Genomic DNA, 11,746 nt, shown 5'->3' with positions numbered 1-11,746 from the left:
ATATTTGGTGCTACTAAAGAACTATAATTCATATTTTAAGTATGAGAATGGCATTGCAATTAATTTTCAAAGAAAGGCCTTACATTTTTAAAATAAATATTGTGTTTATAGATAAAATGATACAATGCTTAGAATTTACTTCAAAATAAATTTGGAAGAGGGGGAAAATATATGGGGGTTATAAATGTAGTAAGATTGGCCACAAAATAAAAGTTGCCAAGCTGTGTGATGTATACATGGGGTTTATTATTCTATTCTATTTTTGAATATATTTGAAATTTTCTTCACAAAAAAGTAAAAAAAAAAATAACTGAATCATTCTTCTATATGGTTATCCACACAGGGAAAAAAAAAGTAATTTGGATTCTTACCCCATACCATACACAAGTATCAATTCCAGGTGGACGGCAGTCTTAAACATGAAAGACAAAATTTATAAAACCTGTAGAAGATAAGGTAAGGAATAGCTTCATGACCTCACTATAGGGAAGGATTTCTTAAATCACAAAAAGAAACAAAAACAATGGGGAAAAAATGCTAAATCCAATTTTTAAATTTAAGAATTTCTAGTCATCAAAAAATGCCATAAATAAAATGAAAAGATAAGCCACAAAGTGGGAGTTTACAACACATATAAATGATATAGGATTACCATCCAGACCTCTAAAGAACTCCTACAATTCAAACATAAACCTCATGATGGCAAGGATTTTTGTCTTTTTCTTTTTTTCTGCTATAGCCTAAGCTCTTAAAATAGTATCTGGCGCAGAGAATGCACATGATGAAATCAATACGAGAAAGATAATGACTAAAAGACCCAGATAGGTATTTCACCCAAGAAAATTAATGAATGTTCCCTAAAGATATGAAAAGATACACAAACTCATTCCTAGGAAAACTAGGATGAATAATACTCGCCCTACTCCAGAACCAGACAACCCCAGCCCCCAGGCATTGGCACTAATGTCCTCATCCTCCGCATCCATGGTTCCTTAGCTTTCACTTGGAAAGGAGAGGTAACAAGATATTTTGTTTGGATACTCACTCTATTTTGCTTAAAAAGTTTTAATGGATGGAGTAGGTTAAGAGAAGAAAAAGTCTGTACACAATCAAGTAGTTCTCTCCTACTATGAAGAAGCATAAATTCCTGCTCCCATTCTTAAAAACATATACAAAAAACATAAAAAGGGAACAGAAGATAAGGAAGCAGAAACTGTAAACAGCTCTTTATGTGAAATTTTGCTATGGAGCAAAGCAGCAAAACAGAAGGGGATGTCGAGGCAGTAGAAGATCTCTGAAAGGTAGGAGATACAGATGTTTTAATGATCTGTTGCTGCATAACAAACCATCCCAAAACTTAGCAGCTTAAAACAACAGAAAAATTTATCTCACAGTTTCTGTGGGCCAGGAATCTTGAATGTTGGTTTAGTTAGGTGCCTCTGGCTTACAGTGCCCCGTGAAGGAGTAGTTGGGGTGTCAGCCAGGGCTCTGGTCCTATCTGAAGGTTTGACCAAGGGAGGATTTGTTCCAAGCATACTCATGTGGCATTGGCATAATTCAATTCTTCATGGGCAGTTAGACTAAGGCCCTTGGTTCCTTGTTGGCTTTTGGCTGGAGGCCTTCCCACAGGGCCATGGGGCAGCTCGCGATGTGGTGGCAAGTTTCCCTCAGAGTAAGACAGCTAGAGAGAATGTTCACAACATAAGTCACCATCTTTTTATAACCTAATTGTTGGTTAGAAGGAGAGACATCTAAAGAGATGTCAGCCCACTCCAATACAGGTGTCGGGGCCAGCAGCAAAAGCAGGAATCACACAGGCTCTGATGGAGAGACATTTTACTCACATAGAGATGAGACAGAGCAAGGTTAGCTTTGCTAGTGAGCATTGGTTCTCTATAGCCAGGGGGTCTCAAGCTGTGGCTGATGCAGGGAGATGTTCCATGCACAGCACCCCTCTCTTATGTTTGTGTGCCATAGTGGAGGAACCCTGATCCCTCCCTGCCAGGGAGAGATATACCACTGGAGTGTGATTTGGATGTCAGAAAATATGCCCATCAGAATCAGACTGTCTCCAGTGATATTCACATATGCCCAGGACAATTGGGGAAGGAATGTATTGGCAATTCACTTATCTGCTAGGGGATTGTGTTTTATCCTGCCAGGCTGACACATCGGGTTCTGAGCACAGGATGTATTTGTAGGTCCCAGGGAAGGTGGCAGGCCAGGCTAAGACTGTCCTCTTGGAAGTGACATCCCATCATCTCTGTCACATTCTGTTTGCTAGAAGCAAGTCACCAAATCCAGCCCACACCCAAGGGGAGGGATTAAACAAGAGTGTGAATACCAAGGGATGGGGGTTCGGTGAGAGGTCATCTTGGAGGCTGCCTACTACACCAGAGGATATTTGCCTGCTGATGGGAATGATCTCTCACAAAGAGGAAATGACAGTGCAGGAGAGAAGAGTGAAGACCTAAAGAATGCAAAGGCCTAAAGGCTCAGGACCTTTGCAGGTCCCAGTCCACTGCATTTTTCATTGCCATTTCATGTCATGATTACACACTTGTTTTAGGATCTGTTGACTTTCTATTAAATACCACAGCAAGACATGCCACGTTTCCCTGCTTCCAAGGCCATACACAATTTGGTCATATCCCATACACACAGAAATACACCTCCTTCAATTATATTCCCCCTCTTAAATTTTCACTTTTCACTAAAATATTTGGGGGACCAAATGTTTGTTTCTTGTCTGCCCCTAAGTCAGTTCATACTGTAAACTGTTTCTCCAATATCGCCTGCCTCTGACCATTGATTTCAGCTTAGGGCCTCTGCTCTCTTTCCCACTTGTTCCTACCTGTAAGCCCCCAACTAATATCCTCCTTTGATTTAATGCTGCCAACTATGCCAGCCTCAGAGGAATGATATGAGGAAGGTAGCTGTCCTTTTATTGACCCCTACTTTAATTCCCACCACCATGACTAACTTCCCAGACTATCATACTCCATACTGTCCCCTTGTTACTGAGAGTGCAGAGTTAACAAAGGCAAAGTTCAGCATAGCTCAGGATAACAACAATGAAGCAATTTAAAATCAAACATTAGACGTCATTGTTCTTAAAAATCCCGGTTTAGCCCACTACAGTCTAATTCTCATGGACGTTTTTGTGGCTCAGGCCTGGCTTCCTGCCACATTGCTGGGCACCTGCTTTTCTCCTCCCTCTTGCCCAGCTCCCTTTGCACAATGACAGATTTCTCTTCATTACACTGAGCAGTTAACACCACTACCCCCAAATATAGAACAGGCCCGAGGCCTATTACTGCATATCCCCAAACCATATTGAACAGCTCTGCTAAAGGGAAGAAGAGCCATATACTTACTTTGATTCTGGACCTTTAATGCTACCAGAACAGGAAGAAGCCTTGAACTTATTTATTTCTTTGACATATCCTAATCAAAATTTTAAGGCATGGCTTCTCCAGTCTTTGTAAGATGACAGAAAACAGTGAAAATTATATATATATACAACATTCAATTGTGTGTATCTATATATAAATATGTAAATACATACATCGCATTATTTCATATAAGTACATATTTTGTGGGTTACATATATGTATATTCTCAGTCTGTACACAGCAAGCCTCAAGGGATGGTGTTGAGACATTTCTTCTTCCATGTATACATATCTGCCAGCAAAAGTCAAACTGATCTTCGCAGCTCCTTGCACTCAAGTTGCTCATTGTCGTGCACAGATATATGTTCATGCCCTTGTTTATGCTGTACCCTGAGCCTAGCCTGTGCTCCCAACTCCTTCCTCTTCTTGATCTTTCTCCTCATTCTAGGCCCAGCTTGCATCCACCTTCTTCAGTGAGCCTCCCCAGACTGCCACAGTCCCTACCAACTCTTGTGTCTCAATTCACATTAGGCTGAAAAGTGGTATCACAGTTTATTTCTTTGTTGTTCCCCAACTGCTTTATGTGAATTAGTCTTGATTTTCTCAGATAGCTAAGTTATAAAGTTCTCCAGGTCAAAGGGCCAGGCTTTAATATACCTCCCATAATGTGATACTAATTTCAGTGTGTGCTATATAGTGAAAGGTTAACACCTACTTGTTCAATGTATCGATTATCTGGGTCCACTCCTCCTGACCCACACCAGTGTATGGAACGCAGGGGGCATCTCAGAGGTTCTCAGAAACACAAATAATAATGCAAAGGGATTGAAGTGTGTGTGCATGTATGTATGTTTGTGTGTGGGTGGGGGGGAGTAGTAGTGCAGTTACCTTGAGTGAGGCTTTGTCCTCAACTTCGCAGGTCCTCAAATTTGACTTCATCAGCTCACCCTGAGGATCTGTTTAAGTCAAACTATTTCAAAGCAATTGAATAAGAAAAGAGTAATTTATAATACTCGGTTCTCCCAATGGCTATGTTGCTTCGAATCCCAACCTCTACATCTGCTTAGCCTTCTCCTTGCCTCTTCCTTCCCGGTTTACCCATTTATATACTCTTGCTTCTGGAAGCCTCCCTGGCCCTCCAAGTCTGAGCTAACGGCGCCCCAGTGGCTCCTGCACCTCATTTCCCACCGCAGTCGTTCCATTTACTATTACAAGTGTGTTGATCTGGCCCAGGAAAGTCTCGTCAATTAATGAATCCCCAGAGCCTGATTAAGGGCAAGGATACCATCGAGCCTAATGTACATTTGTATAAGTGGGTGCAAACTGGAATGTGACTGGGAGGTCAGACGCCTCAGGGCAACACCGCTTCACGCTTCACGCACCTGCCCCTCGTCTCCTCCACGTGCCTCTCGTCTTCCCCACCTGCCCCCGTGAGCTTCTCCAGCCCCGCCCATCTCACAGGTGTGGCCAGCCTCACGCGCCACGTCAGTCGGCCGAGCCCACCTGGCTGGAGCGCCTTGAGCCTCGTGCTCCCTGCAGAGGCCTGGGCGGGCGGGAGGACGTGACATGCCTGCCGCCATCTTGGCCGCCGGGAGTTCCAAAATGGCCGTGGAGCTCCTGATTGCTGCGCTGTTGTTTATGGGGAACTCGCTCACGTTCTCGAAAGCCCAGTCGCCGTCCGAAGAAAGTAGGCTCGGCTCCTCGCGGGAACAGGCTGGTGGTCGCGGCGCGGGAGGGTCGGGCGGCAGGGGCAGGGCCTGGCCCGGGAGAGGGGGGTCGGGGCCGGGGCGCAAAACGCAGTATCTTCTCTTTCCTGTTTTGGGGCGTCTGCCTTTGCCTTTTTCCCCCACTTTGGTAGTGCTTGGATTTGGTTCCTCCTTTTCTGTTGTCCCTACTGCCCTTAACCGAAATTTTAGAGTTAAGCAGTTTCTAGTCAGATTCTAATCATGATAGTGTAAGTCCTGGTAATACTAAAAATGTACATGTGCACAGGGCATCTGTCTTCACTCCTCAAAACATTCTGGGGTTTATTATTACCGTTTAAAGGATAAATAATTCATTGGAATTCAGAGTTGAAAGGGCTATTTAGGTGACTCTTTCATACCATAGTTGAGAAGAAATTTAGACCAGAAAGTTAAATGGCAAGGGTTAAGCTTTCACCAGTCCCAGGCTCTTTAATCACTAATTCGCACAGGGAAGAATGCGATACCTGGCTGGAGAAACATCTCAGTTTTATACTTTAATTTTGGAAAACAGAGTTTTAAAATTATGATGATTTAATATGATTGATTGATTTAATATCTTCAGATACCCAGTTTGCTTTATCACTTTCTAAAGTAGGAGTTTGAAAGACTATATTAATGTGTTCACACTAGGAAATAACTTGAAATACAGCTGCTCAGTCCAAATAATATGTCTTTTTAATTTTTAGATTGTGGAACTGGACCACTGGTGAATGTGTTGACAGGGTCTCGGATTATAGGGGGTACAGAAGCCCAAATTGGTGCATGGCCATGGATAGTTAGCCTCCAGATTCAATCTGGCAATATTGTTGCTCATGTATGTGGGGGAAGCTTAGTGAAACAGAGGTGGGTCCTCACTGCTGCCCACTGCGCTAAAGATGCTAGGTATGTATTCAGAATATAACTCCTATTTTATTCCCTCAAGATATTTGGAACTAGTAGAATAACATCTGACTCCAGCTATTTTCAGTTAAGCCATATTGCAAGTAGTCGTAATTCCTTGCACATAGTACACTGAATGTTTGTTGAAATGAATGCTTTAAATAGGAGTGGCAAAGTTTTTCTGTAAAGATAGTAACTTGTTAAGGCTTTGTGGGCCATATGAACTCTGTGGCAACTACTCATTTCTGCCATTGTAACCTGGCTGTGTTCCAGTAAAATTTTATGAACACTGAAATTTGAATTTATATGTGTTCATGTGTCATGAAATATTCTTTTGTGCTTTTTTCCAACCATGTACAAATATAAAATGCATTCTTTGTTAATGGTTGTATAAAAACAGGAGACAGGCTGGATTTGACTGGCAGGCCAGAGTTTAAATGTATACTACATTTAAAAAAATGAATTTGCATTCCATAACTTGGTCTTTTGAAGAATAGAGATTAGAAGAATGGGAAGATATGAAGTATAGATCAAAGGTACAGAAAGAGATACAGAAAAAGTTTCAGAATTAGGAATCAATTTTCTTTTCAGGTGTGGGGCTTTTACAACTTTTTTTTTTTTTAATGCTCTCTGAAAACCTGTTTTCAACAATTTACAAACCTTATTATGAGGAAGGAGAGACCTGCTTGGTATGCTTTGAAGAATCTTGGAAAAGCTCTTATGTAAAACAAGCTCTCCTGCCAAGTCTTGACATTGTGCCTTTATTGATCTGTATTCCTTTGGCATGGTAGGAAGAATAATTGAGTTTGGAGTGGGAGACCTGTATCATAGTTCTCCATGGACACTTTTTAAGCTGCTGAATTTTGGGATGTTTTGTTACGCAGCAACAGATCATTAAAACATCTGTATCTCCTACCTTTGAGAAATCTTCTACTGCCTCTACATCTCCTTCTGTTTTGACTTTAAGTAAGTTTCCAAAACCTACTAGAAATATGGCCTTGATCAAATAATATAGCTTTGTTATACTGTCGTAGCATCTTAGAGTTGGAAGAGTCATTTTAAAGGTCATCTAGTTCAACCCTCTAACCTATATGTGATCTTATAATATCCAAGTAAATGTTTCTCCAGTCTGAAATAATAATTATTGCTTCAAGGTATTGAGCCAGGCACTTTTTCATGTGTAAAAGGAGAACTTCCCTGGATAATATTAAATTGGTAACAATTGACTTCATTAAGGCTATCTTGAGAGGGGAGAGAGAACTCAGAATAGGTCTGTCTCACTCAGAGGAAAGCAGGGGGTTAAGTTTTATAGTAGGAACAAGAGCAGGATAAAAGTACCAATGGGCCATCTGGCAACAGAAGGGAGGAAGAGGTTGAGAGCGGGAGAGGGAGGCCAAAAAGTCAGATACTTGGAATAGGTAGGGTCCGAAGTTGGTAGTTTTGGGTTTTTTCTGCAGTCCCACAGCTGCAAGATTAGGTTCAAGGCAGTCAGGGTTGGGAAGGAAGTGGGTAGGGTGATGAGAGAGATAGACCCTGTAGCTCAAACGGAAGAAAAGCAGTCTTGGTCACATGCATATAATTTCCACTAATCTTTACAACCAGCCTAAGCCATAAGGAGACCCTGAGACTTAACCATTCTTAAATACCTCACCCAAAGTGCCATGGCTGGAAAGAACAAAAGCAGGGTTCTTGGATTTGTCAGAATCAAAACCCAAACGCATAACCATAACTATTTCACATGGCTCTCCACTTTAAGCACCTCTTGTGATGATGACTGGCTATGTTGAAAAGCATCTCATTTAACTTTTGAACACCTTTAATTATTAGAAAGTTTTTCCTTCTGTTGAAATAAGTGTTTTGGTCCTAGGTCTGCCTTCTGAAGCCATATATTTTAAATTTAATTCCTTTCCCAAGCATTTGAACATAATGTTCATATTCCACTTAACAATTCTTCAGACTAAATCTTACTGATATTTCTATCTCTTTATTCAACAAACATCTACTGTATATGTTTATATACTAGGGGCTGGACTAGGTGCTGAGGAAGTAGTTATTACTGAGGAATAGTCTCTAGCTTCAGGAGTTTCCTCCTATCTCAAAGCACTAACCCTGCTACCTGTTGTTCCTTTTCCACTCATTTCCTAAACCTTGCACCATCAATTATCTCATTTCTTTTTTATAACAACCATTTCTCAGAGATCTGCTATTAGATTAGGAACTGTGCCTAAGGAGGTACATATAATCCTGTAATCATAAAATCGTCCTAATAACCCTGTAGGGATAGGTATTATGATTTCCATTTTACACATGAGGAATTGAGGGATCAGAGAGATTTGATAACTTGCCCAGGATCACATTGTTGATAAGTGGTAGCATATGGATTCAAACCCAGGTCTCAAGCCTGTTTCATTATACCTTACTTTTTTAAGTATCTTCAGTCTCTTGTTTCGTCCCTGCAGCCTTCAAACATGCTTAGGTTGCTCCCATTTTTTTGTTTTGTTTTGTTTTTTTTTGAATTCTACCTGTTTGTGTTTTACTCTTTATTGTTAGACTTCTTGAAAGACAGACTCCTCTTTGCTTTCTCTGCATGAATTCATAAAATCCCAATTGCAATCTGATTGCTTTTGCCAAAACACAGTATGTCTCCATGCCAAAGGTCGTGGCCTCTTCTCAGTTCCAATCCTATTTGATCTATGCAGCTTTTGGCAATGTTGACCTCTCCTCTCCTTGAAACTATCTCTTTTCTTGACTTTTAAGATATTACTCTTTCCCTCCCCTTCCTTGATGAGTCTTTGTCATCTTTGAGATTGTAGTATTTTCTAGAGTTTTACCCTCTATCTTCTTGCCGTACCTTTCTGTACTCTTTTCTAGAGATGTATCAACTACCTCTGTTGGCAGCAATCACCGTGTGCTGTAACTCCCAGGTCTGTCCTGGTTGGTCATTGTGTTGGTTTGGAAGCTGTTATGTACCCCAGAAAAGGCCATGTTCTTTTAATCCATTCCTTTTGTAGGTGGGACCTTTTGGTTAGGTTATTTCAATTGAGATGTGACCCAGCCCATTCAAGGTGGGTCTTAAACCTTTATAAGAAGATAAAAGCTGAGAGAGAGCTCGGAGAGAAGCCTCAGAGAACCTTAGAGACAAGGACACATACACATAAGCTGAGAGAATTTAGAGAAAAAGCCCCTGGAGGACCTGAGAGAGCCACTGAAGCCAGAAGCTGAAAGCAATGAAACCCAGGATAGAAAGACCAGCAGATGCCAGCCATGTACCTTCCCAAGTGACAGAGGTGTCCCAGATGCCAGCAGCCTTTCTTCAGAGAAGGTATTCTGTTGACACCTTAATTTGGACATTTTCATGCCCTTGGAATTGTAACATGTAAGCTAATAAATCCCCATTGTTAAAAACCAGTTCATTTCTGGTATATGGCATTCTGGCAGCTTTAGTAAACTGAAACATTCATATTTCCAGCTCCCTGCTACAGACTCTACTGGAGTCACATTCTCAACAAGTCCAAAACTTAATTTTTTATCTTCCCTCTAATCCTATTCTTCTCTATTCTCTCAGTTAACAGCATCACCAACAGTTTCATTATCCAGAGAGTTACCTCATATCTCCCACTTGACCTATCCACGTGATCCCCAAAGTCTATGGAGTCTCTTTTTGCAGGATCTCTTAAATTTTCTCCTCTGTTCCCTAACCCTCCTTCCTGACTGGAAGTAAATCCAGAATATCATTCTCCATATCCTTAGCTCATCACTTAACACTAAAAGCTGAGAAATTAAAGTTGTCAGCAAAGCAATTTCTCAGATACATTTCTAAGGCCATGGTCCAAGTAATAGCTAGATTTGTTGGATTATTAAACGGTGTGTATTAGCTCTCATTTAACTAAGAGTCCTTCTTTTTCTCTCCTTATCATTTTACCTCTCTGTTTCCTTTGTTTTTGGTCATTTATCTTCCCATCCCCTGCTTCTTGTGTCTTTCTTCTTTTACCTTTCCCTTTTAACCCTTTCTTCCTTCTTCCTTAATTGGTCATAATATAGAATTCGTAACAAATTTTAAAATAGTTGTATTTATTGAAATATCCTTAATATTTTAAATTAAATTTCAATCAGAGTAATACCTCTATATAATACAGAAGCACCTATGAAGAAAAGTAATAATCTCCTACACCATCCTTTCTAACTCCTCTGAGGTAGCTTTGTTTTACTATTTTTATTTTTAGTTATTGTAGTGGCTACCTCCATGACTCTAGATGATCTCCTCATTTTGATTTGTCAGCTTTTGAAAATTTCTATTAATGTCTATAAAAGATGAGTGTATTAGTTAGGGTTTTCTAGGGAAACAGAATCAATGAGAGGTGTCTCTGACTATCAGATTTGTAAGTGACTCACACAACTGTAGGTATGCATGAGTCCAAATTCTGTAGAGCCTCAGCAAACTGTCAACTCCAAGGAAGATGTCCAATGAACTCCCCAGGAAATGAACCAGCAACTTCGACAAACTCCTCAGGAAGTGAACTGGGATCTTTGACGAACGTGTTCAATGAACTCCTCAGGAAACGAACTGGCAACTTCGACCAACTCCTCAGGAAATGCTTCACTGGGCAGCCAAAGGAGAAGTGAAGGTCCTCTATCTGTCTCACTATAAGTCTTCAACTGATTAATTGGATTAAGTCCAGCCAATTGCATTCTCTCATTGTGGAAGGCACACCCTTTGGTGAGTCTTCAGTCACAGCTGCAGTCAATTGACTGATGATTTAATAAACCAGCCTGTTGGTTTATTAACCAGCTTCAAACGTCCTCACAGCAATTGTTAGGCCAGTGTTTGCTTGACCAGACAGCTGGGTACTATCACCTGGCCAAGTTGACACATGAACCTAACCATCACAATGAGTATTTAGCTCATGTTACTATCCTCTTCCCTTCTCCTTCACCAGACTACAGGAATTTTATTGCTATTTTTACCACTTTATTCAACAAACCTTCAGTGAATACCTGTTGTGTACTAAGGTACAGTTTGATAATATATGATTTTTGGTTTTTCTGTTGGTTCTGTTTGTAACTAGAAATGCTTTCTTAAATACTATTTCAGGTATTTAATTTTATTTATTCAATTTTAACTAGTGGATATTACTTTCTCTATCCTGCCTTCCATCTTTCTTATATTTTTCCCATCTACTGTTAGCTACAATTTGACATTATTTTTAACATTAAAATTCTTTTTCCTTTGTAGCTTGGTTGCTTTTAGAAACTTAAAACTTATAAACAGGGCTAAGAACTGTACTAGGATTACATTTCCTTCAATAGGCCTCCAATGTTACAACTCTTGGATACTAGAAGGAGAATATTCTTTGCATTGAAGTCAGTTGGGTTTTCTCTTATGCTCCTTTACAGTAGTAATTGAAATTACAGTATATATGAGTTTGCTTCTTATTTGACCTAAGATTTTATTATTCAGGATCACATGTACGTTTTCCAGAGCCTCAGTGTAGTATCTACACAATCGTTTGTGTGTGTGTCCACATGCACATGGGAGGCCTTCCTCCCTGAGTCCTCGTTCTGGTTTGCTAATGCTGCCATTATGCAAAATACCAGAAATGGATTGGCTTTTATAAAGGGGGTTTATTTGTTTACAAATTTACAGTCTGAAGGCCATGAAAATGTCCAAATTAAGGCTTCAACACTAGTATACCTTCACCAAAGGAAGGCCAATGACATCCGGAAAACC

At 40.4% G+C, this 11,746-nt stretch overlaps 1 protein-coding gene across 1 annotated transcript in view; it reads left to right on the top strand.

Annotated features, from left to right (window-relative positions):
* Nucleotides 1-4,960: 4,960 nt before the first annotated feature.
* TMPRSS12 (transmembrane serine protease 12) overlaps nt 4,961-11,746 on the top strand; it is a 93,262-nt gene continuing 86,476 nt past the window's right edge. The window contains exons 1-2 of the mRNA XM_037847438.1: nt 4,961-5,081; nt 5,826-6,021. Coding sequence (XP_037703366.1) covers nt 4,961-5,081; nt 5,826-6,021 — 317 coding nt within the window. The remainder of the gene's footprint in view (nt 5,082-5,825; nt 6,022-11,746) is intronic.

The sequence above is a fragment of the Choloepus didactylus genome, chromosome 8 (assembly GCF_015220235.1).
Source record: "Choloepus didactylus isolate mChoDid1 chromosome 8, mChoDid1.pri, whole genome shotgun sequence".
Taxonomy (NCBI): Eukaryota; Metazoa; Chordata; class Mammalia; order Pilosa; family Megalonychidae; genus Choloepus; species Choloepus didactylus.
Note: the sequence above shows the minus strand (reverse complement) of the source record. Positions and strands in the feature narration are given on the sequence as shown.